Here is a 26,809-nt window from a genome sequence, read left to right as displayed (position 1 = left end):
ACACATCTTTTTTACTCTCTCTTTCCAGTCTCTGGATCTCGCCCTGAAGTACTGCAACTATTTCTTCACCTCTACGTTTGTGCTGGAATCAGTACTCAAACTCATCGCTTTCGGCTTTCGCCGCTTCTTCAAAGAGAGGTACAGTGTGTGTTTATACCTTGTGTGTGGCAGCGTGACTGTGTGCGAGAGTGTTTACTTTTTCTGTCTGCATGTAAATGTGTCTTTGTGCTTATTTGTAGCGCTATGCACACATGTATAACTGTCACTGCAAAACTCACCCATCCACTGTGGGATTTGTCAATCTGCTGTCCAGAGGTCTGTATGATGATTATGAATGATGATTGACAATCAGCTTTTTTTTTTTTATTGCAGTTTTAGTGTCAAGCCTGAAAACACAAGTGCCCTCTGGATTAGATGCAAAATCAGCTTTACAACCAAAACAGTTGCAGATTCAATGTCACCAAAAATGACAATATCTCTCTTATGTTTTTGTCTATTCAGCTCATTCACTAATCACACATTTGATGTGAAAATTAAACATTAAAGCGACTATCAGGGCTCTAGGCACATGCCGTAATCTTGTGAATTAATGTATGCTATAAATAGCGGCACAATAAATTGTTATTTAGTTCAAAGTGTAGTGGCTTTACAAATTTGCCTTTTGCTTTGATCGTTAGAAATGGAATAGGGAATAACTGCTTTGACGATATAGAGGATTATGAAATATGTTGAAATATGTGATCTGGCTCTGAGGCTTTCTGTTATTAAGTTGATTTAACCATATCCTGGTAAATATGTAACGTTTTAAGACATTTATCACACAAAATCAGTTTTGTTAAAGACTACTGAAATGTTTTCTTTTTCACAGTAAGAAGCAGGAGTTTACAGTTTTCTTTATTGCATTTAGGGTTCCTTGGTCACCATCAAATCATTCTTTTATTCCCTTATTCCCTTATTCCATAATGTAGTAAACTATAATTCATTTGCAGTTAATACAGCTTTTAAAGTGGAGATGGCAATCCTTTTTTTTCATTGTAATAATCTATTGGGTGAACTGAGCATCATTCTTCTTAACAAAACCAAATGATCTAATCGTTCTCTGCAGGTGATACTACTGCACTTTCCATTTCTCCAACTTACTGTACTTACCGGTCTGCTCACGCCCACATTCACTCACTCAGAGCCCAGACTAATTGATTTGTCACTCGGTGATGAGACTGATGTCTTATTCTTTTCAGGGCTATGTGGTGACTAATTAAAGGCAGAGGCAGATGGTGGTAGTTTAATGTCGTTGGCCTATTTTAGTTTGGTAAGAGAAAGCAGAGAGCGAGAGCTAAGGTGGCAGAGGGAGTGAGCGTGAGCAATGGAGAAGAAACTGATAATACATAAGGGGGGGTGCTGGACTGATCAAAGATATAAAAAAAGGAGGAGGACATATGAACGATGAAATGGGAATAAGATGGGCGGATATAAAAAAAGAACGTATCACACAGTTATCAGCTGGCACTTTGTCTCTTTTTATGTAGTGTCAGCCACTCCCGTGAGCAGTCATTGTGCATAGTGTCATTTATTGGCTGGGGTGGCTCTAGGGCCTGCTTTACAACTGGGTCAATGGAGTAGCAGGTATCACACAAACACAATGCCACATGTACCAAAAACAGAACTGCATGTTGTGTACATTTGCAGTGGGTGTACTGTAAATGTGAACGTGTGCCTGGCCAAAAGGTCCTGAGACTGACAGGGAAGTTTAGTTCAACCTTTTGATGGATAACAGGGGCATTTTTACCAGGTGAGCTAGATTGTCTTGGATGACTTTGATGACGTATTTAAGGAACATTATTTCTTAAATATGAACAAAGGCAGTTGCCGTCCTCAGTTTCAAAGGGCTGGATGGCTGCGACCGTAGAGGATGATGCACCTTCTTTTGCCACTGTGAAAAAGCTGGGTAAGTCCCCGAACAAAGATGTGAGAAATGAAGTAGACCCACAGGCTCCGACAACAGAGGGAGACATGATGGTGCATGATGAGAATGAGTCATGGGCGGCAGTTGATACACTATTGTCAGTGGCATTTGTTTGGCAGGCATTCTGACAAATGAGTTGGCAGTGCCAAGTGTTTTAGCACTCTGTGTGCCTTGCCTTGCCGCTTCGATGATTTTCAGAAAAGATATGTATTGACTATCTTTCAAAAAGTCTGAGGATAAATGAGGATTGCGGTACATACTGAAGCAATTACATGAGGCAATAAAGGATAAACATCTGGGGAAGCTCGCAAAAGTGATGTAGTAACATCAGGTGATAATACTTACCTTACCTTAATTGTTGCAATGACTATGGTGTTTTCAAACTATTTGATTCCCCTACCATATTCATCTGATTTGGCAATATCTGTCTCCCATCTGTCCTTAAGCCCTGACAAGCATTCAGTTGGATCTATTAAGGGATTTGATATCTATTGAGGCTGAGGCACTGTAGCATCACTGGTAGAAATGTGTAGATGTCAAAGGAGAGTAATGTGTTGAAAGGTAACTGATCATTTACTACGTACGTCCTCATATAGTGAGCTTAGAAGTTTTCACACAGCCCTCAGTGTATTCATTATTGTAGGATACAACTGTATTCTGTTACTGTCACATCTTTTTCTTAACATGTTTGTCTACAAATGTGCCAGTATATTTGTGTTTATACATGCTTTGTGTGCGTTTGTGATGTAGTGCCTTTGTACAACTTCACATAGAGTGGGTTTATAAATACTGTATGTGTGTGTGTGTGTGTGTGTTTGTGCCAGGTGGAACCAGTTGGACCTCGCTATTGTGCTTCTGTCAGTGATGGGAATCACCCTGGAGGAGATCGAGATCAGCGCAGCCCTGCCCATCAACCCCACTATCATCAGGATCATGAGAGTACTGAGGATCGCAAGAGGTACAGTATATATACCACACATGTGTGAAATATGCCCACACACACACACAGTCCTATCCAGCCACACTTCTTGTAAATCATTTAAGTGCAATTGAACATTGATTTGGTCTCGGTGTGCTAAAATATCAGTTAGCTGTAGCATAGCAGCTAATGTCTAGGCTGATTTCTTGTGTACACATTTGTGTGTGTGTGTGTTACACAGGCTGTAAATAAAGAACTGACCTTTCCACAGTTAAATGTTTCCCATTTAGCTGTAATTGAACCTGAGGGATTTCCCCCTAAATGGCCACACTTAAAGTCTCTCTCCCACACACACACACACAAACAGTGCTGAAGCTGCTGAAGATGGCGACAGGAATGAGAGCCCTGCTGGATACGGTGGTCCAAGCCCTGCCTCAGGTACAGTCTACACACACACACACACACACACACACACACACACACACACACACACATGTTACACACTGTCTTCCCTCTTTCTCTCACCAAGAGAGTGGTGGGTCAGTCTCGGTCAATAGCCAGAATAGCGCCCCCCCCCCCCCCCCCCCCCCCCCCCCCCTCTGCTTTTCTTTCTCTGTTGGCCTGTAGGCAACTCAAATAGATGACTCATTCATGCCACAGACTGGTAGACTGCCACACACACACACACACACACACACACACACACACAGGCTTTGTCTTGTTTTCAATTTCAGTACCATGGAGAGTACCCGTACTCCCACTGCGACCACAGTGTGCTAGAAAAAGAGGGGGCTTTTAAAACCAGTCTGCAGTTCATTTGGTGGTGAAGTGTCCACAGAGTCAATCAGTTTCTAGGCCGTCCCAGAGTCAAAATCATTCCAGTGCACTGAAAGTTCAATGCTCTAGAAAATTCCCAGAATGCATTTTTGCTCGCTATTCTTACTGACTGGTCGTAGTGTCTCTTTGCTTTGTAGCATAGTGTTATGGGTAAGAAATAAAATAGGAAACAACAGAACAAATGTATTTTGTATCTATCCAAATCTTCATCAGTGTCCCAATGTTTATTGATCAATTAATAATTCCTTTTTTATTTGATTATTTGTCTTTAGCTCTGTTCACTGAACGCTGATGCCTTACTTTGAGCATGAATTTGAACTTTGACATTCTAATTATTATACCTGTAAAAACCTAAATCAATAGTTTGACTGTTTTGGAAACAGTTAGGTTAGCTTAGCATCAAGACTGAAAACAGTGGGAAACAGCTAGCCGAACAAAATGTGCCGCTTCTAAAAGTCACTACATACAGATTATATCTCATTTGTTTAATCTGCTCAAAACCTATATAGAAAAAGTAAGCTAAGCTAACTGGCTGCTTCCTCCAGCTAAATACTTAACCTACAGACGTGAGATAAGTATTCATCTTCTCAGCAAAGTCTCAGCAAGAAAGCAAATGAGCATATTTCCCATAATGCTAAACTTTTTTCTTTAAATAACAGACAGGTTAGGTGAAAAGACAGTGTACAGGTATACAGTCTCATGTATGGACATGCAGGGACACAGTCACACACGTGCACACAGTATGACCCATTCACCATCAAAAGTACACTGAAGCAAACAAAGGGAAACAGGTGGTGAGAGGAAAGGAGGGCAGGCAGAGGTGAGGGAGAGCAGATTCCTTGTCTTTCTTTTCTATTGATCCCCCTCTCATTAACACTTAGCCCTTTGCTACATCCCAAGGGCACCAGGGGAGGTAATTAAAACTCAGGCTAATTTAACATTTCCAGGAGGTCTCTCTCTCTGTACGGGTGTGTGTGCATATTTAGGTACTGGAAAGGTGAGAGTGAGAGCGTTACACCTGGCGAGAGATTAATCTGAGGTGATATTCCGCTATATGTCACTGTGAAAATGAAATGGCAGGCTGCCAACATGTCTTTATTACATCACATTGGATATTGAAGACAGTATCGACATTTCAACAAAGGCTTTCTACAGCCCGACAAAGGAGCAGGCAAATGCACCGATATTGGTTTGAGAAGGCAAGAACTATGAATAATGCCATCATGACACACAGGGACCGACGTCTGCTAGAATAATAATTTATGAGAGTTGACATGACGTGAATGCAAGAAGTTTATATATTTAATAGGCCGTGACGGGACGCAGAGATGTAATGAGGGATCCATACATTTAGACTAAATGGGTGAGTTAGCTTAATAGCTCTTTGGCGTGTTAAGAGAAATGCGTTTTCACGGCTTGTCTTCACAAAGACACAGTAAGACAAAGTCGTTTTACCCACAAGCGTCCTCCATTATCCTCTCCTTCCCAACTAATGCGAAATGGCTGCAACTCACCATTCCCTCACGCTAATAGCCTATATCATGTTGGTGCTAAAGTCGAGCCAGTTGTTTTATGTCTTCTGTGGGAATGGCTGAGAAACTGAATAGCCGGAGGCAGATGTGGACCCCACATGGAATGTGCTTGGGAAGGCGTCAGAGCTGTGTCCTGTGAAACTGTTTGTATTTAGCTTTAAAGATTAATAAAATGTAAAATAATAAAACAAAGTCTGCGGACATTTGTGCAAAAATCTCTTTAAAGTAAAGCTAATAAAGCTCATGTTTATTTTATCCTGTACAGTGAAAGTTTTTATTATACATCTTCAGCTCATGTTTATTTTATCCTGTATATGGTTAATTATTATGATATATCTGCAGCTCTTATTTATTCTCATCCTGTGTAGTGTAACCTATTATTATATACATTTTCATCCTGTAAAGCATACATTAGTAATATATACGCGTATGCATAGAATACACCATTAAATCCTTCCCAGTAAAACTTCTCAGAAGTGCATTCATCCTCATCTTGGATCCCACATAGACTCGGGCCATTATGATGCACAGATTGTTAAGTACACCATGCAGTATAGCACTAACTTGGAGATGCACTCGAGTCAAACCCCAGAGCAGTCACATTTACAATTATTACAGCGCTCCAAATGAAAGGTTGTATGGCAATTAACTCTATTACTTTCAGTCCAAAGGGACTCACCGGACTGTGCTCCATGTAATGGGGCATATTTGTCTACATCAAAAGTAAACTTTCATATTTAGATTTTAGATGCTGCTAAACATTTCTGTTGGGTTGTATGCATGCAGATGTTAGGTTATTTTTCAGCACCACCTGCAGCTCTTTGATGAAGTGTAGAATTGACCAGGTGAATCATATCAGGTAATGTTTGTGAATAGTCATTTTTGCTGGTTTCCTCCTAACAATCAGCATTGCAGTGAAAGACACATAAGCAAATATTTTAAACCTTGAGTTTAAGATAATTGAATAGATGCTAATTCTATATTTTTGCTCGAAATGCATTACTCTGAAATCTTATTCTAGTTCAATTTAATGTCATCTAAATTCAGTCACATTCGTTTGACTTGGCTCCTATTGGCTCCTATTTCCTGCAACTATCTCAACATATTTTGTTTAATAAACTTTATTGGCAATGCAGCCTATCTGCAGTCTCTTTAGAATAAGCTTTGTCCTAGCCATAATGTTGATGCATTATTCCTAGACCAAACACTACAAAGTAAACTTCAGATTTAGAATATCTTTCCCCTGAAGAACAGGTGGAGGGATCTAAACCTCTCTGTGGAACTCATGGAGTATAATTATAGTAACTATTTGTCAGTGCATTTCCTCATTCCCGGTGGAGCAGTGTTGTTAGCAGGGTGTTAAAGACAGTGAATAGGAGACTGGGTTTTGTATCCCTGTAATGGGATTAGATTTTGCCCTGAGAGTTTACTGTGCAACATCATCATCACCATTAAGTTGTGCTAACAGAAGGCTGGTTTGTGGTGGAACTGAGCCAAGTCCCAAACCCCCAAACTCCAAAAATCACAACCGCATCAGGGGTTTAGTTGTATCAAAGTCTCAGAGGAAATCGTGCCATGGTTTGTAGAACTAAGCAGGGTATGGGAGCAACAAGCTAGAAACAATATATTGCACATTTTAATGCTCAACCTTTCCACCCTAAATGTGATGTCCTGCTTCCTGGTGTGTTCTATAACTGTGTTTAACAATATGCCCTTGAGTAGCAATTTAAAAGGTGGTTGAATTACATTCAGGCAAGCAAGCCTACAGCTGATGTATCTCAGGTCCCTTTAGCGATGACTTTTTTGTTGTCTACTGCTGTTCACTAATAAATAACTTGCACCTTTGTGCATTTGATATTGAGTATATCATTTAACCAGAGCTTAAAACCTAGCCATAATACTGCTGAGGTAGCACTTTTTTGTTGCAGATGTTAGAATGTTGTCAAATGTTTTTTTAAATATGTGCATGGTAAGATGTTCTCCTGTGTGTGTGTGTGTGTGTGTGTGTGTGTGTGTGTGTGTGTGTGTGTGTGTGTGTGTGTGTGTGTGTGTGTGTGTGTGTGTGTGTGTGTGTGTGTGTTGCAGGTGGGTAACCTGGGCCTGCTCTTCATGCTGCTGTTTTTCATCTACGCCGCCTTAGGAGTAGAGCTATTTGGAGAACTTGGTGAGTGCTCATGACATCCATTCCAATGTTAAAAAGGATTATGTCAAACAAAACCTCTTATTTGTTCTCTACATGTGAACTTTAAATATAAAGTAGGTTTAGCAATTATACAGTTTACTACAAATCCATATATTTAATCTGTGATATTCAGTAATTATTTACAAAGAGAACCAAGGCTGTGATGTATGATTTTATGAAGTGACATTTGCCACTGGCACCAGCAAAGATAACGTATAAAGACAACATCACATCCATTGACACTTTGATTTTGTATTGATTATTTATTGTGACAAAAACTATTTGGGTATGTAGACAATGTAATGGGATGAATGTAAATAAAAGTGGTGTGTTAAGCCATAACTATCTTCCTGTGGGCTTTGTAAAAGGGAAATTATCTGCACAAGATTCCCTAAATTAATTCTAGTATTTTGAGTTTTGGACAGATTTTCTTTTCACACTAGATTGACTAAACTGTTGAGAAACAGGTGTTTTCTGGTATGTATCAAAATATATAATGTTCTATATGTGGTAATGAACATAAAGTCATCCGCGTTGGATCATTCCTTTCATCAGTATATGGTAATGTTGGCATGAAAGGATTATGCTCTATTTGAAGAGCACGTTGTCCATACATCATCACTATAGGTGTAAGGCCATTTAAAATAAGCATATATTGTCTGTCCCAGTATTAGAAATATTATTGTGTCTTCCAGTTATGGCGCACTCATTTTGATGAACTCAACTTGTGTATATAAAAGCAAGAGGACTTGTATTAACTTTATTATGAAAATCTCCTTATTTCCTCTCCATCCTTTATTCCTTTTCATCAGTTCTCTCCCCTGCAGTCAGACAGCCATTAGGGAATCAACCCACTCTCCAATATTCTGATACATAAGTACTGTCCTAAAATATCCACATTGAAGTTGGGAGATATTTCCTCTGAACTGTCACATTCCCCTTGTGTGCTGCAGCTGCAGCCCCTGGCAACATTGCTTCCTATTGGAGCTTGGCAGGAAAAGGATTAGTGGCAAATGCAAGTGTCGCTTTCTTGATTCTTGAGGCCATTCCAGAGATTATCTTGGGATATAAGCTCAAAGACAAATAGAGTGTTTGGTCACATTGCTACCGATTTGATAACAGGCTGTGTCTACACTGAGTTAGCTTGTTTGGACAGTCATCCAGGCAGCTTAGTGACAGAAATGGCGCATGCCTCTGCAGTTTTGGGGAGCGATGAAATGTTTAAGTGTTGAGTGTTCAAACTCACAAGTCTCTTCTTCTTCTTCTTCTTCTTCTCTTGTTGTCCCTTCCCCCTTCCTGTTGCATTTTCTCTTTATCCTCTCACGTCTTCCTTATCTGTGACCTGATAACGTCTTCTCTTCCTCCATCCATCTCACTCTCATCCTCAGTTTGCAATGAAGACTACCCATGTGAGGGTATGAGTCGTCACGCTACCTTTGAGAACTTTGGCATGGCCTTCTTAACCCTGTTTCAAGTCTCCACGGGCGACAACTGGAATGGCATCATGAAGGTACAAAGTTACTTATAATATCATTTAATATTTGTGTTTTTAAAAGGAGGAAAAACTGAAACACAGAACTAGAGAAATCAGTGAAGAGGTGCTCTGAGAAATACAAGAGAAAAAACGTCTCTATATCTCTCATCCATCCTATCTTCCACTCTTGTGATACTCGGATGAATAGGAAATGTGCTTGCTCAGCACCGGGAGCACAGATTTCCTTACTGATAGGCAGGGGAGTGACTGTGCCTCATTGCACATACACAAACACACACACACACACACACACACACACACAAACACACACACACACACACACACACACACACACAAACACACTTATACACACACAAAATACCAATTTACCCTGTACACACATCTACTCCCACCAGCAGCTATCACCACTCCTCCGCACACCAAGGGCTGTGAGGGGAAAAGAGATTATGCTGGTGCGCGTTGTCAGGCGCGGACCATTAAACACACACTGGATACAGGGAGTGTGGATGGTAGCGGGCCATGAAGCAAACCAGCGGGCCACAGATGCAACCTCTCAGAGTAAATCTCTGTCATTTTAGCTGTCAAATTACTACCTGGGCTGCGAGACAGGTAGACCTACTTTGGTTTAGTAAGAAGCAGGTGAGGCAGAGTGGTAATCAGTCGTGCCATGACGATAGGGCAGAGAGGAAATCATGAGGGAGAGGAGGGCAGGTAAGAAGAAAGGAGGCACTGTAGAACTGTCGTAAGAGGGAAGACAAGAGGATGGAAAGGGGGTTAAATAAACTGACCGGTTATTAAGATTCATTTTCTCTAGAGAGGAAACTACAGGTGGAATGAAAAAAGGGGGAAGGTGTCATAGCATTAGTGAGAGGACATGGAGACTAGGAAGAAGAAAGACCAAAATTATGTACAGAAATAAGATGGAAAAGGAGTGACGGCACAAAAGGGAAACGTTTGTGTGTGTGTGTGTGTGTGTGTGTGTGTGTGTGTGTGTGTGTGTGTGTGTGTGTGTGTGAAGGAGCAAAGTGTGTAAATGCCATGCCAAATTAGATAGAAAAGACCAGCTTCAGCTCAGAGGGCTAAAATTGTTATGTGTGGTCACAGCCTGGGTGAGATATGTGTACTTCCTCCAGAAAACACTTGTCACTTTGGTTCTGCTCTGACTGAACTCCGCTGAGCGCATGTTAACCAGAGTGGAAAACCACTAGAATAATAGACGGGGAAAAAAGCCTCCTGTTGTTTTGAATAGAGGCAAAACAATTAAGTGTATGATGATTATACAAGTTGTCATGAATACAAAGAGCCTTGTTAACAAGAGCTAGATGCATTCCATTACCTAAAACATTTTTAATATGAAAACCAATTTTCATTGCGTAGCGGCGTGGCTGAGCTATCAGTAAAATTACATTTAGATCTTGACTTTTTTCCTTCTCTGCATTTTTGCCACTATCAGTAGTCAAGATAAGGATTTGTTGTTGTTGCTTAAGCAATGTTAAATGTAAGCAATTCTAAGTTGTTGCAGAGCTGCTGTATTCAATTTCTTTAAAAAATATAGTTTGTTTGTTCACCGGTATCTTCACAGAGCTTTATCCAGAAACTTTTGTACTCCTTTCTCCGTCTGCTGACCTTTTTTCCCTCATCCTCTTCCTTTATGACACCAGGACACATTGCGGGAGTGCCCACCAGACAACGCCGGTGATGTGGACTATGCCTGCAACCCTAGCCTTCAGTTTATCTCGCCCATGTACTTTGTCTCCTTCGTGCTCACCGCCCAGTTCGTGCTCATCAATGTGGTGGTGGCCGTGCTGATGAAGCACCTGGACGACTCCAACAAGGAGGCCCAAGAGGAGGCGGAGATGGATGCAGAAATTGAGCTGGAGCTGGCCCAGGGCACCCTCTGTTGCATGGGCGCCCCCAGCTGCGGGGGTGGGAGGGTGGATAAAGGACTGGTCGCTGCTGGACCTGGAGGCACAGCGGGGGGACATGACAGAGGATATGGAGAGAGGGGAGAAGGAGTGAGGAGGATGCTTCATTCAGCAGGCAGTGCACACTCGGGAGCGTACAACTCCCGCGACTCCAGCCGAACCCTGTACTCACCAGCACAAGTGAGTGTGTATATTTGTGTGTGTGTGTGTGTGTGAGAGAGAGAGAGAGAGAGAGAGAGAGAGAGAGAGAGAGAGAGTGTGAGACAAGGTGTTAGTATTTTTATGTTTGTTAACTGATTACATATATGTGTGGGTCTGCAAGTAAAGATGCGTCAAGCCGATGTGCAGGATCCAGATCAGGCTTATCAAGGCTTTTTTTTTAATTGTAGACCCGCTTCAGCCATACAAAAATCCGATCCTCGTAGATTTAGACCCATTTCTAATCATTTTTTATTATATCCCAGATGTAAGCCAGCTGTAGCTCAGCTGTAATGTTTCGCTGTGGTCCTTTAAAACAGTGGAACCGTTGCACAGTGCAGTGCATTGTAAGTGAGTGACATCAACCGTGACCAGCAGTTTCTGCTAAAATGACTGAAGTTGCTTTGGGCCAAAAATTTGAATAAATACATTTGTGCTGTGCAACTGTTGTCGATTAATCTCCCACACGCAGGATGCCTCTATTTAGTTCACAATGGGGATGAAGGGAAGTTGCCTAAATACTAAATCAAAAGCTTCCTGCATTGTCCAATCTGACACTCTTCTCTCCAAAAACAGATCAAAACTATAGGAGAATATACAATATATAGAAAGGAATGCAGTCCTGATTGTCTTAACGCATTTGTAAAAACCAGCTTTCAAGCATTTATAAACATATATAAATTTCTGTAATCATTGCTTAATAATTTAAAGTATTCCTAGCGAGCAGGTAAAACGTGTAACACATCTCATACGTTTCACGATTCAGTTCTGTTTCTCTGTCTGGCTGCCTGTCAGTTTGCTTCTCTTAACGCAGTATCAATAAATGAGTTCATGCGGAGAAAATTACATATTTGATTCACAAACTGGAGGAATACAAAAAGGGTAAACAATATGGCAGTAATTTGAATTGTGTTTGAATGGTGCTGACATGGGAGAGTGGGAATCATTGCTCTGTTTCCTATTGTGAAATGAACTGACAGCCACGTTGCGTGATTACACTCCGTCATTTAACTAATCTCTTTGTGTAATTCGTTTGAACTTTTGTTCATTTCCTCTACACATTTTGTGAGAAGGAAGGGGCAAGGAAGGTTAAACATTTCCACAAAGTGAGGGAATAAAAAGAGAAGGCAGATGAAAGGAAAGAGGGAAAGAGACACTAAGCTGTGTCTTAATTGCAACATTGTACAAGTGCAGTTGTGTTAAGAAATCAATTATTATAAATGCGAAAACATTAGGCTGGAATTAAAGGCATTTCCGAAATTGCAAGTAAACTACTTAAGTGATATTCGGCAGATAAAAGTCAAGGCTAGGCCGTATATTTTAATTCTAAGTATGTTTTTGTTTGTTTTTCGCTGTAGTCATAGCAAAGAGAGATGAACAACTTTAACGGCTTTCTCAATGGAGTTTACATTTAAGCTTTACTAAACTTCCAGTGCTCACATTGAGACTACAAGAGTTTGCAGACACACTTGCTACAGGCTTTGTGAGATGATCATTTGACATCAGTGTGTGAGAGTAGATGGTTTCTCGTTTCTACTCGCAGTCTGACTGCAGAGACACGCGCTTCCATTATGAAATCGCTAATGATAGTCTGAGATATCCGTGCGGGAACACACACATAAAGATGACTCATCAGCTGCCACAAAGAGCCTCTCACCTTTTGTAGAGCTAAAGTTGGCTGCATTGAGTCATTTTTAGCTCAGTGTGACAAAGACACTTAATGCAGAACAGGGAGAACACACTGGCATCATCCTCCCCCTCTCTCTCTCTCTCTCTCTCTCTCTCTCTCTATTTCACTCTCAGTCTCTCAAGTGATGCAATAAGGGATCTGGTAGACCGATGCAATTTATTCAGAGCTCAGGTCCTAGGGTCGGTGTGTGTGTGTGTGTGTGTGTGTGTGTGTGTGTGTGTGTGTGTGTGTGTGTGTGTGCGTGTGTGTAAAATGGTTCTTGTGAACACAAACATTGTGACATTTTCTCCTATGTTTTAAAATTTCGTGAATCTCCACATATCGTCATAACGTTATCAGTAGCTACACCAACAAATACAAATCATATTTAGAAACAGAAATATTTTAGAAGTCAAATTTCTTTTGTCATCCATACTGTAAAAGTGATGTTTGTATACTCAAAGAGTGCAGATAGATTGGATGAGTCTTGATGATATATGGAGAATTCAAGAACTCCATAAAGATGGCAGCTACAACTAGTATATTCTATAATGTGCCATAATACACACTGACAAAGTCATTTTCGACTCTACGGTGAAACACTGGCAATATATTGCACAGGGACTAGAGGCGACACTGTTGGAAGTCGACACACAGAGGGAGAGAATAACTGAGGAGAGATAATAGCTGAGCCAGTGACAGTCAGATAGACGCAGTAATTAATTTCAGCTCTCTCTCTCTCTCTCTCTCTCTCTCTCTCTCTCTCAACTTCCATTCCCAGTAGACGGGCCCCATTGTTGCCCTAATACAGTTATTAATGGAGGCCACCACAGTCAATCAAACATTATTTATTTTTTTATATCAAGTTCTCCACCTACACAGAATGGATTATCTTGGGACCGGCTGTTTGAGAGAGAAAACTGTTTTTTGTTTTTTTTACACATACATGTATTAAAAGAGCTGGATATGGCAGAGTCAGCCTTACTGCCGGTTTGTCTTTGTGCCAAAATGCAGCACTGTTTCATAAACCAGCATGATTTAGGTATATTTATAGTGCAAGGCGTACAGTAACCTATCTCTTGAATCCTTAGCCCCCTCATTTTAAAAACACGAGCCGTGAGTGATTGTAATATAACAGTTTGCGTCAGAAATGTGTGTTTGCATAAGATATCTAAGTATAGTCCGATAAGCGTTGTTGTAGAAATATGTCATGAAAATAGGCTTGTGTGGGGATTGAAGAGGAGTGACCTTGTTTCACAGTATCTTTTGGGATATATCTGCTGATATAATACAGTTATTCTGGCTGTTATGAATGTGCTACAGTCAGGCACAATGCATCCAATTCATTGTGAAATACAGTGACCTGCCAAGAAACACAGAAATCATTTTTAAAGTAGTTTCCTTTTTCTCCCAGATTGGTTTCTGGGAAAACCAATCTGGCAGATGAGATTCAAGCAAGGAAGGATAATTTAAGTCACAGAAAAAGCCCTGACTGATTCAGTCTAAATTGCTTTAAACCTAATAATACCCAGAGCACAAAGCAAATGCTTAAATCTTAAATTGTTTCAACAAGGTATTGAACAGCCTAATTGAGGTGATATATCATCAGCACCACTCTCAGTGCTCAAGGCTTTGATAGTAAAATGATGTGTTACTTGGCTAATGAGGGTTTGGAGTCATATTATTGAGGAGCCTTTTACTAAAAGCGAGCTGTGTTTAGCCCTAAAGGCCAACGAAGGATGAGAGGGTGATTTGTTCTAGTTTATTTGTACATTATCTCCGACACAGAGAACGTGTTTGAGATGCTTTTCTTTTCCTTTTATGGAAACATTTTAGAAATAAAGGCTGAGGTAATGTGAGATCTACATGGGTGTGGGTGAATATGCACATGTGTGACTGTGTACAGATGTGTGTGAGTACATTAAGTATAAAAGCATACCTGAGTGTGCACACTGACATTTTAAATAACCCTTACTATGGTGTATGCATTTCCCTGCGTGTTCTTTGTCCTCGCATGTCCGCATGTGCACATGTTTGCACCTGCGTGCAATACTGGTCTGCTGGCCTGCGTCTTGTGTGTGTGTCTGTGTGTCTGTGTGTGTGTGTGCGTGCGTGCGTGTGTGTGTGTGTGTGTGTTTGTGTATGTGTGTGTGTGTGAATGTGTTCCAGGAGAGCCAATGGCTGGACAGCGTATCTCTTCTGATCAAGGATACACTGGAGGGGGAGATGCTGATGATCGACAACCTCTCCGGTTCTGTCTTCCACCACTATTCTTCTCCTCCACCCATCTGCAGAGATTGCAAGGGCCATCCACAAGAGGTACCACCATGAATACACATGAATATATATATATATATATATATATATATATATATATATATATATATATATATATATATATATATATATATATATATATATATATATATATATATATACAGTATATATGCGCAGCACAAAGAAACACACATCTGATGAGGGCCCAAGATATTGTGTTTTAAATTTACAAGAGAATCAGAACCAAATGCATCCATTTTTGGATAAACATTTGTCCGACACAACTCTTAACAGCACCGTTCATAGATGCATACATTTTATAATCACTTTTAGCAGCAGGCTCTACCCACTGAGCTTCACTGGACCAATCTGGAGGCCAGCATTTGTCAAACATGTCGGAATCGCTCCTTGTCACCTGTATTAATAATACTAGTAATACTCCCACCTCAGAATATGAATCTATTGATAATACCGCTTTAGTATTGGCACATTAGCAACCATGTTGCTACATGGACACTTTTATGATGTTATTTTAAAAAAAATCAGCTCAGCAACAAATGTAGGGACATTTCAGGCAAATGTTACACTACCCCTTGACGAGAGTCACAGGTGAATCTGCAGTCCTCCTCGCTCGCTGTTGCTGTGACTCTTTGGCTTGACAGCTGCGTTCAGTGAGAGAGAGAGAGAGAGAGAGAGAGAGAGAGAGAGAGAGAGAGAGAGAGAGAGAGAGAGAGCAACACGTTCAGTGGACCACTCAGCAGTCAGACTGAAATATAAACTGATTGTATGATGTGAGAGTCATACATAGTGTATTTGAAAAAGGCCGTGGTTTAGTTGCCATGTTCAGTCAGGGCATCTTACTAACAGGCTTACTAAGTCTTGTTTCATTATCTTGTTTTTGAACCAGGTCAGCTTTGAAGCTCTGAAATGCATTAATGTAGCCGCAGATGCGAGGGACCCAAATGGGATGTTATACCCGCAGTTTCTTGTTGTCACATAAATGTAAATTTTAAGATTTTGTGTGACACAGATAATTACAAAGATAAGTAACATTTACAAATCATGATTTATAAAGTGCTTTTACTCCTTTGCATGAAAGTAGGAGCAAAATATAGATTATTCTGAGAAGTCTGGGTCCGTTAGGAGTGATTTCTTGTTTTGAGACGCTTGGTAAACATGGCCCCAGGGGTTGGATGAAAATACTCTTGAGGGACATGTTAGAATAAATTCACACTGGATGCAAGCACCAAATAGTTCTGAACGTAGAAACTAAGAAATAAGACTGAACGACACATACCTTCTTTAGCACACATACCGTATGTATACACATCTACAAAAATATACAGAAAACAGTATAAGCAAACATATAGTATATACACACATGCACACACAAGGGGTTTCATTGCCCAGCGTGTTGTGAGGAAAAACACATTTTTGCCTGCATCAACTGTGTTACAAAAATTTGCAAAACCAAACTATTACTGTGCAAAACCAGTGAATAGTAAAACTCAGTAGTCCTGAAACCCTGAACACACACACACACACACATACAAGAAAAACACATTCATGCACACACACACACACACACACACACACACACACAAAACCATGATGTCCGGGAGCGGATTATGTGCATGCACATTGGCAACAGGGATGCACACGTGAACATGCATTTGCATGTACTTTCATGGACATAAACAAACACAGGGCTTCATTCATCACACAAAGCAGTTTGAATAGGAAGTGTTGTTGAAGTTCATGTTTTATAAAGCGCGTCAACTACTGTATGCGCTATTGTGATGCAGTAAGACAGAGAATTTCAGCCCTTAATTAAACACAAGATAATTTCCCGTATGTGCAGAAATGTGGATTAATGAAGCCCGTTGCATGCATACACACATGCAACCATTCCTGATATGCATGCCTATATGCACGCACACTAACACTGTCCTTAACTTGTGCTTGTATTTTGGGGTATTTTGTAAGCAGGAGATCCTGCATAAAACACACTCACAAACATACTGTCCTGTGGCAGTGTTCTCCATCAGAATGACAAAGTGCAGCGGGTCAGCTCAGAAGAAGCAATAACTGGGCTCTACACCTCCTCACCTGTCAGTCCTGCTTTCTGCCTGTCTGCAGATGCTGTCAAACCATCAATCTCCCCCCCCCCCCCCCCCCCCTCTTTTACATGCTTCTTCCTCCCATCAGTCCCTCTGCTCCTCTGGCTATCCCTCTATCTATCTCTGATTTACTGTATCTGACCCTGTACTGTTGTCATTCCCAATGTCCTTTAACCATCAGACTTGCATATTGTTTGTTTGTGTGTGTGAGAGAGAGCTAGTGTGGGTGTGTGCCATTTTCTTGCTTCTGTACAATGACATTGTGTTTAAGCGGGCAGAGAGGCGCAGCGGGACACCTGGGTGTAGTGTGTGTGACAGTGGAAATAGATTCATCAAGTAGCTGCCTAATAAGAGACTGACTACAGTAGAGTCTGCAGGGAACTGTTTAATAGAGTAGTGAAAGGCCTTTGACGTTTATTCAGTCGCTTGCATAAACAGGCACTTTTCAAGCAAAATCATTTCTCTCACTCTATTTTTAAGAGATTCTGCATCAGAGGTGCAGCCTCTCACCATTGTGCATTTGATAGAAAAGCCTGTGGTAGACAGCAATAAGGAGGTGTGCCTGTTTTTTTGTTTTTTTTTACCTGTGTGTTGTAAATTACCATCTGACTGCTATGTTTCCTGTGTTTTACATGAATTATTGCTTACCATGAGTCATGCCATGTGGTCATGAGATTTCAGTCATGGTTATTTTCCCGTTTTATTTCATTGCCTCCCTGCGGTGCTGAATGAAACAATGCTTTGCCTCTTCGCTCTCAGGCTGCCGTGGACACTTTCAATTACTTCTTGCCTGAGTCCCCTTACCTTAGGAAGCACATGTGTAGCAACTCCTTTACCCGTTATGCCGTTTTTCGTTGTACCTGGAGGCTCATAAACAGAAAGGAATACAGAGGAGAACAGGCTGTAGTTTCCATCCTGCTGATGAATGGACCAACTGATGACTCACATGGACCTTTTTGAAGCTATTTACAACCCAATTCTGAGAGACGGAGCAAATCAGCAGATATGGTAGTGTCACATAGTAGCATTAGGGATAGCCGGTATACTGAGACAAAGCAGAAAAACTGCAAAGCGCTGCTTTAGATTAATGAGTTTCAATGCTATGCGTCTGCTTTGCTTCCTTGCCGCATCCCACCTTACCTCTTTTTCTCTCTCTCTCGCTCTCTCTCTCTCTCTCTTCCTCCCTCCGTGTGCAACAGTAATTTACTGCTACATATTGGCTGTGAATCATTCTCTATGATCCTCTTTGTCTTTCTCATACGGGTACGTGTTAATATATATGGCTAACAGGCCTCACTCCATTGGATTTCACGGGGCCCTTTTTAAGTACCCTTCTTCATGCTTCTCTCTGGCTATTTATTGCTCCGTCTGGTTAAAGAAACACTGCTTGAGCTCATCATGGAACCCTGAAATTCCACCCTAACTCACTGTTTGCAGTATGTTTTGAAATTGTGTTGCCATGGGAAAGGTAGAGAAGAGCGTCAGCCGAGAAGCTTGAGCTCTCAGGAGGCTCATGCGGCGATCATTTAAAACCAATTCAGTAGCCATTATGAGCTGAGTTACCTGATGAAACAAACTTAGCTGGAGCTAATGTTGGAACAAATGAGAGAGAGAGGGGTAGTAACAGTTGGTGTAATTGTTGTCACTTCCCAATTATTCTGTGTTTGGTAATGTTGTGTCTTTTAGGATTGATGTACATGTGTGAGAGTACGACAAGGACTATGAGACACCGTTACCAAACACACAGCAACATTTTAACGTTCACTTGTGTTTGAAAACGTACTCAGTTGGCTATAAGGGCAGGATTATGAGGTTCTGGTGCAGCAACACCACCACACTTCATGGGGGGAAAAAAAAGAGCATCTCTTCACTCCCGCTTACATATACATGCAGATACTGCTGGTGTTTACCAAAAAACATACACGCATACACCGGCTGTAACGCACTGCTTGGATATGTGCCTCTCGCCCTCTCATTCAGCCTCTCTTTTCACATATTTTGTTCAATTAATGATGACAGTGCAATGTTGTTACTTTTTGAAATCTCTCACCCTGTTCTCTTTACAGACAGGTGCCACAGCTTTTTGGCCACCTTGAATTGTCAACATTTGGTGAAGCGTATCGAAACTTGGGGGAGGTTTTACTTATCTTGTTTGTGTGGCTCACATCGGCCTGAAAGAGATACTGTATGAACAAAGGAGTCATGAGAGACATCTTCAAAACATTGTTGCTGATCCTTTAGAAATGTAATATCTATGTACACAAAAGATGTAAGATACTGAAGCCATGGTTGTTGTGAACCCTAGAATAAGTCAGTAATATATTAAGCACTGATAAATGAATTCCAGGAAGTCTGAACCCTTTTGTTGTTCCTACTCACGATCCCTTCCTGTTTTTTTACGACATGAATAACGGAGGTACGTTTTTGCAGCAGATCAGGATGGCGGAGATAGAGCAGGCATCGCTGAAATCAGAGCAACTGTCAGACAAGTCCTCATCCCCCGCTCTGCCAGATGACCTCAGCCTGGACGAACACACTGCCTACCAGCTGCTGGCGCGAGAGGGCAAGGTGGGTGAGCAGAGTGGTGAGATGGGAAGATTAGAATCTACACTTCTGAGGCTTCTCTTTAAAGCCTGAACAAAAGTACAATATGCAGTACTGATATACATGTTTCCTTATCTCTATATGACTCATTTTCTGTGAGGCCAAAATGAAAAACAGTGTGAGGAAATAGAAATTTATTTTTATTTTTAGATAATACCAATAAAGAAAGTTGGATCTGAGCTTTGATCAGTGGTGGTACTGTGCAATTTGCAAAGATGTTCTTGTTTTGCTTTCGCTCTAGTCGTTAGGCTGCTCAGATAAAAATCCTAATAAAATGAAGATCATCCCAGTAATAACTATCATATACTGAATAATGAATGCGAGACAGAGTGCTTGGGAGTGAACACCTGCTTTATTGTCAGCACCACAGTACTTTAGTTGGGCTGTATACTTGTCAAATTTACACACAATGTTGAGGCCAATTAAATCTTCATGGCAGTTTAACTGTTTTTGTGTATAGAAAATGCGCTTTTGAGAAATAAAAAGATTCAGTAAACAGCATAACACCCAGTGCACCATAAATTCACAGTGGTTAACTTCTTGTATGCCCACTATTTTGATCAGTATACCGGCATGACGTCGCAATCTCCCACGAGGATGAGCACAAACAATGGCAGAAGTTCACAGATCATTTTTTTATACTCATTTCAAAACAAAACAAATAGCAATTATAAAATCTGTTTCATGGCTATGCTGTAGGCTCTCTTGTGAATTGCAGGTACAAACCTTAGGTTCCAAAGAATCCTTTATCTCTTTCTCTCTGTGTATCAGTGGAAACTATCTTGTCTTTGAAGAATCCACAGTCTCCTCTCATGAATAAAACTATAGGCTCTTCCTAGTTGCTGTCCTGGGTGGCTCTCACACCTCCCTCTCCTGCACCCACTCTCCTCCTTTTCGACTTTATCTTTCATGCTTGTCCTTTCTCAGTGCTACCCCTCTGGTAATTGCACACCTTCTCTGCGCCTCCCTCTAGCCCCTCTATCTCCATCCCTTATCGTCCGTCCTTCCTAGATATCCTCCACTGTAATGGGGTAATGCTCCTTGGTTCTGGATAGCCAGATAAGCCTGCTATCACCAAGCTAGCTGTGAAACACTGCTCATTAGATGAGGGAGGGAAAAGGGAGGGCAGAGGAAAGGCAGAAGGTGAGGAAGGATCTAAGGTTAGGGATTTCATTTGTCTAACACTGTTTGCTAAATAAAAGTGTGTGTGTGTGTGTGTGTGTGTGTGTGTGTGTGTGTGTGTGTGTGTGTGTGTGTGTGTGTGTGTGTGTGTGTGTGTGTGTCATTAAGCATGTGTGGCAAGGCTGTTTGAGGTTTGTATGGGTGTGGGTGGCTGCCTGTTTGAAAGGGGGCTGTTCAGGGGCTAGGACTGAATGACTCAGAGGTACAATAATACACTGTTGGAAGCACAAAAGTGTACACACACACACATGCACAAACACACTTAAATGATTCTGCAGTCCCTACATGATGGTAATTAAAACGTACGAGGTGAGAGCTTACAAAGCGGAACTCCTGCCTTAATCTACCTCCTGCTTCCCGCTTCCAGCTGTTGCAGCCATCACACAAACTGACACATTCATAACCAAACATTTATTGTTACAATATCTAACATTAACATGACAATAACGGGCTCTTTTACCTCATAATCAGTCCTCACCCTTTCACTAGCACTTAAATGAAAAGCCCGAGGGATGATGTGAAACAGAGGCCATGTTTGATATCTACAGGATGCCAGAGGGGCTGTTTTTTGCTGTACTCATTTTCTATCAGGCTTGGTCCAGGAATTGTTACTTAACAAAATATAATGCTAATCCTAAACCTAAATTGTCCTTTTGCAGAAGAAATAAGAGCTTATGTCTTGCTGTGGTTTTAAGCTTTTTTTCCGCACACTAGTCAAATCATTTTTCCGCACATAAATTATCTCTGTTTTTATCTTGAACATTTCCCTACATGTTTAATTTATCTTCTATCTAAAATTGAAAAAGGAAAACACTTTTTTGATGAACCTATCCTGGAGATTTATTGGAAAAGACTTTCTCTTCAATGTCAGATCATCTGTTCTCTTCCAGGGAAGGTGCAGCAGTGACTCCCGCAGCTCAGAAGAGGCTGGAGGTGGAGGAAGTCATGCAGGAGGCCGCCAGACTCGGACCGTGGTGCAGAGCCAGGTGCAGGGGTTGGGCCAGCCCTGCCGGGCCCTCAGCACTGGCATTGAGGTGGAGACTGCACTGCAGGAAATGGAGATGCAAACACACCAACCACAGATGTGCTCACCTCACTTTAGCCCTGGTGAGTACAACCAGATAAAGTAAATCCACTGTACTACCACCAATAGATTCAAATATGTATTTGTACCACTAGTTCATTTCTGATTTCATGTATTGGTGTTTTTGTGGCTTATATGCCACATAAGATGGTGGGTAAAATTGACTGTAGCACAGGAAAGACACAATATGTACTAGAAATAACAGGGTTTTGTTAAACAAAAGCAACGTTTTTGCTTCCAAGATGAAAATCAAAGAGAACATATTGTAGATTATATTCACAGAAAGAGGATTAAAGGAGGAACTATATATCTCCCAGAAATGTTCCTCTCAAACTTGAGGAAGTGAGCATACTTGAATAGCTTGATATGATTTGCATCACATCTGTGTAGATCTGCAGATGGTGCAAGGTATTACCATAATTCCTTTTTTTTAATTAAGTGGATCTTCATTTTTAAACCAAATGGCATCACAAAGCATATACTCAGACTCACACTTCACATTAAAACATCAACATAATGAAAGAGTTGGTCCTTTTACCCAACGCCCTGCAGAGCATCTACTCACGACATCCACCTGCAAGGGTTGTGCTTAGCTTGCTGACTTAGCTATTAATATACAATATTTAGATGAAAACAAATCCTTCTCATTCATGGAAGGGATATTCACAAGAAAGATGTAGACAGTCCATGCATTGACACCAGGATGAAAATGGAAAGAGTGTATTTCCTCCTCAAGGTGGCGTTTCCGGCAGCAGCAACGAGGAAAGAAACAGAGGAGGAGGAGGAGGAGGAGGAGCCAGTGGCATTTCTCCTCTCTTCCATCTGCCTGCAGAGTTCTTCCACCCTGCAGGAGCAGCCATCCCAGCACCTCCCCGCAGTAGGAGCCTACGGTTGTCGAGGGGCCTTAGGCTGACCTCCCCAGACTCCTGGGCTTCGCTCCGCTCCCCAGGAGCCCATAGCAAGATGCTCTGTACACAGGTAGGGGGAGAGGAGGAGAGCGGCAAAACACAGATAAATAGGTTATTGGATAGAGATAGTTTTAGTGTGGAAGAGGCTTAAACAAGTCATTAGATTGATGTTAACCATGAAGCAAGAAAAGAGGATTATTTTGTATGCTTATCTGGGAGAGAAATGGCCTGAAGTTTGGTCACTGACAGAAGATGATGAATTATTATGAAAACTGGTTTTTAATCAGCATTTAAATATATCAAATAATGTTACACTCTAAATGAAAAAAGAGTTTGATTCATGTGCTTTCTTTTTTTTCTTCCTTCTGTCTTCAGTATCCGTCCCACAGTGACTCATCCCTTGCTACAGGCAGCTCTGAGGGCAGCCTCCAGACCACCCTGGAAGAGGGACTGAGCTTCAGCGTCTCTCCACCACAGAACTTGGATTCGCCTTTGCCGACAGCTCCCTTACCACTCGTGTGTCCGCTTCCGTTGCCTGAAGACAGCACTGCCATTTCCTCCCCAGTCCAGACCCTGAGACCAAGGCCGAGCCCCTCATCAGCCCTCACCCTCCAGGCCACCAGGGGCCACCAGCGTAGCCAGAGCAGTGGCCGAGGTAGCACCAGCCCGGGCTACGCCCGTGAAGACTCAATCGACCCTTCAGACGAGGACCTGGGCATAGGTATCGGATCATCAATTGGTGGCTGTGGCTCCAGCCAAGCGGGCAACAGTGAACATTTGTCAGAGACACTGAGCAGCTTGTCGCTGACATCGCTGCTGTCGCCCAGCTCCCTGGTGTACCCAGGAGGGGGGGTGAAGAAGTGCAACAGCACAGGCAGCCTGGACCAAGGGGGGATGCTGCTGTCGTCCCGGGGCAGGGAGGGACGCAGGGAGATTCTGGGCATGGAGCTTATGGACCCCCAAGGCTTCTTGGCCAACCCCTGGACGGGGGTATTAGTTGATACAAGAAGAGGAGAGGGACGAGTTGAAATAGGAGATGGCGAGCAAGGGTTCAAAGGGAAGAGCTCAAGCCAAACAACAGTAGGGCCTTGTCGGAAAAACAGATGAAACCTACTGTTCACTCTTTCTTTGTCTCTCCATTCCTTGGATCTAAACCCATAGCTGTCCCTCTCACTCTCTCTGCTTCCATCAGTGAGAGAGAGGCTCGATGACACATGATGTCCCGTATTCCAAAACCAAAACCCTCATCTTGCCCCCTCAACCCCTTTCTATACATTTGTGACAAGCCCATGCCCTATTTTGTGCTACCTAGGGGAGTGGTCTTGGTTATAGACTGCTGGTGAGGATGTGGCCTGCAGAGTTAAGGCCTTATACCCTCTCGGAGGCTGTACCTGTAAGGGTGGACATGGAAAGGTTTTGCTCACATTGGAGGACCGGGAGACCCATTCATATCAGGGAGTCAAGAGGAGCAAAGACAAAAGAGCTTAAACTTAAAGACACAAGAAAGAGTCTTGTTGTTGCTCTATTGTAGTTTCCTTTATCCGGTGTCGGCTTGGGTTCACTGAGGTTAAAAATGCAAAAATAGAAGTACCCAAACTGAAATAGCCCTTCATGCAAACAAAGACTGTTTTGATCCGTTTATGTCTCAGAGGCAGTGCAGCAAGTAAGTGGGAGGAGGCTCGTAAAATGGCAGAATATATTAAGGCGGAAGGAAGGCTGGAAAAGGAGAAGGCAGGTCATTTGTTTGGCTGGGAAAGCAGAAAGCGGATCTAACGTCCATCTGTTCTGGCAGACGGAAACAACAAGTCCTATTCACTCTGGCACAGGACCTTCTGCTGAGTTCAGAGCAAAACGTAAGGTGGAGGAGAGTTCAAGAGTGTGTGCTCATAGTCTGTGTGAGAGCACTGCCTCAGGTATCAAAAGGCATGAATTAAATCATTCTCATCACTTCACTATACCTCTGTATTTTTGAAACAGAAGATAGGTATCGACTGATCAAAGCTCTGTGCCTCTGTCAACTTAGTCTTGAGTGGCAGCGAAAAATGAAAAGAAATTGACAGATTGCGGAGGTGTAACCGTGCATGGAGTGATTCGTGAAATTGGTTATTTTTTTCTTTCTATCTCCAGCATCTCTCACTCTCTCAAACATGAAGAAGATGAGTATGAAAGACAGCTTGGTTGGATGGAGCTTTACAAACCCCATCAGAAGAAACAATAACGTGTGCATGGGGCAGCCTTGTGTGCACCAAAAAAAAAAAAAAAATGGTTCACTGCTACTTAATAAAGTGAGACTTCAAGCACACTCCTTTTGACACCCCTTCCTCTCACCATGCTTAAGGATTTGTGATGACCGGACAAACCCACAAGAGTTGCGCGGGACCTTGACTGCATGATGGAATTGCATTTAACCAAGATTTTTTTTTATCTATATACAGAACTGTATCAAGATGTCAATGTTGGGTGATAACCATGTGATTTCTATTCCACTATTTTTGTAGAAAAGAGAATAGGCACGTGCAAGTGTTGCCGTTACTTTGTCCCCATTTCATTTAACCCATACGATCTCTTTGACTTGTTGTCTAGGACTTTTTGTCTGCCAGTGGCTTCCAGTTTTATAACATTTTTTTAAGGTGTGGACGGTGTATAAAACAACGAAGCAAAAAATTTCAAACTAACTTTGTGCCCTGAAGTGATTGTTCCCTCCAGCACATTTCTCTTTGGGAACACCGGTTCCTCATGGATTTTTCTTTTTTTTTTTTTTTCTTTTCAAACGTTGGACTCCCAGGGGACAACCAGAGATGGGAACAGCCATATTCACTCAGCACATGAGGATCATTCTAGCTCACAGACATTCCTGGCTGTACACAGGGAACTTTGTTTGCTTTTAGCCTCCTATGCTAAAAAAACAAACATTGAATAGCGTAAATAAACCATCTCTACGAAAGCTTTAATTTGAGAGTTACACCACAACATATCGATTATGGGCACATTAGTGTGTCTTAAGCATGGTTCTGGGATTGCAATACAGTATGCTTTTTTTTCTTGAAATGACACATTAATGCACTCATCTTTTCTTCACACGTACACTCTGTTGTAGCAACCCTTTCTCACACCATAGTTTGACATCAACAGCTGATACTGTAACAATGAACAACACTTTGCATCTTTTAATGCAAGCTTATTTTGGCTTCTGCCGCTTGATTAATCGCTCCATCCCAAAAGGAGGTGCTCATCGTTAAGCCTGATTTCTAGAGGTAGACTGTTGTATCCCTCGTGTTTTGAACATTACCTTAGTTTTGTTTTTTTTTAATATCTCAAAAAGAATGAGGTGATGTGAGAAAAACTGAGGGGTTTTACCTTTTTTGATCATGCAAAATCACTTTGATGACTATGTTTTACCACATGGTGTTGGGTATTAATGAGTGATAGTAAAGACAGTTGTGTGAGTGTATGCTTGTGTGCGTGTGTGTGTTTATGACTTCAGGTGAAGTGATTGCCTTTTCCTGAAGTGTCCTGTTTGTCAGTGAGGATACCTTAGATTAAAGGTTGAAGAGGGAAAACACGAAGCAACCAAGGGCTGTTTTAGCTTCAAAGATATATCCTCCTATCTTTCTGAGACAAATCCTTGTGTCAACTGAATATGACATCAAAGGTTAAAGCCTGTCTACGCAGCAATAAATGTTCTATGTGTATGCCCTGAGTAAATGATGTCAATGTGATTTTTATCTCCTCAGAATACTACAGTATTCATTACTGTCTGGTTTTGCTTCTACTTGTCTGAACTTACCACCAATCAGATAGCACCTCTGCCCTCTCGAGAGACCAATCAGTAGAGAAATGGGCTGCAATTGGACAACATGAACAAGTGAGGTTATTGAACTCAGGTCGGGGGGTAAAAACCACTGGTAAATTTT

The 26,809-nt window shown here is 41.7% G+C and overlaps 1 protein-coding gene across 1 annotated transcript in view; it reads left to right on the top strand.

The window, feature by feature from the left end:
* cacna1ia (calcium voltage-gated channel subunit alpha1 Ia) overlaps positions 1-26,600 on the top strand; it is a 154,643-nt gene extending 128,043 nt beyond the window's left edge. Inside the window, exons 28-38 of the mRNA XM_068719177.1 lie at positions 29-138; positions 2,788-2,921; positions 3,250-3,320; positions 7,337-7,415; positions 8,822-8,943; positions 10,590-11,033; positions 14,890-15,039; positions 19,548-19,685; positions 21,794-22,010; positions 22,724-22,965; positions 23,271-26,600. Of these exons, the coding sequence (XP_068575278.1) occupies positions 29-138; positions 2,788-2,921; positions 3,250-3,320; positions 7,337-7,415; positions 8,822-8,943; positions 10,590-11,033; positions 14,890-15,039; positions 19,548-19,685; positions 21,794-22,010; positions 22,724-22,965; positions 23,271-24,002 (2,439 nt within the window). The 3' untranslated portion in view covers positions 24,003-26,600. The remainder of the gene's footprint in view (positions 1-28; positions 139-2,787; positions 2,922-3,249; positions 3,321-7,336; positions 7,416-8,821; positions 8,944-10,589; positions 11,034-14,889; positions 15,040-19,547; positions 19,686-21,793; positions 22,011-22,723; positions 22,966-23,270) is intronic.
* The last annotated feature ends 209 nt before the right edge of the window (positions 26,601-26,809 follow it).

Source organism: Cebidichthys violaceus, unplaced genomic scaffold (genome assembly GCF_023349555.1).
Source record: "Cebidichthys violaceus isolate CVI_PGR_0920_01 unplaced genomic scaffold, fCebVio1.0.p SCAF_23, whole genome shotgun sequence".
NCBI lineage: Eukaryota > Metazoa > Chordata > Actinopteri > Perciformes > Stichaeidae > Cebidichthys > Cebidichthys violaceus.
Note: the sequence above shows the minus strand (reverse complement) of the source record. Positions and strands in the feature narration are given on the sequence as shown.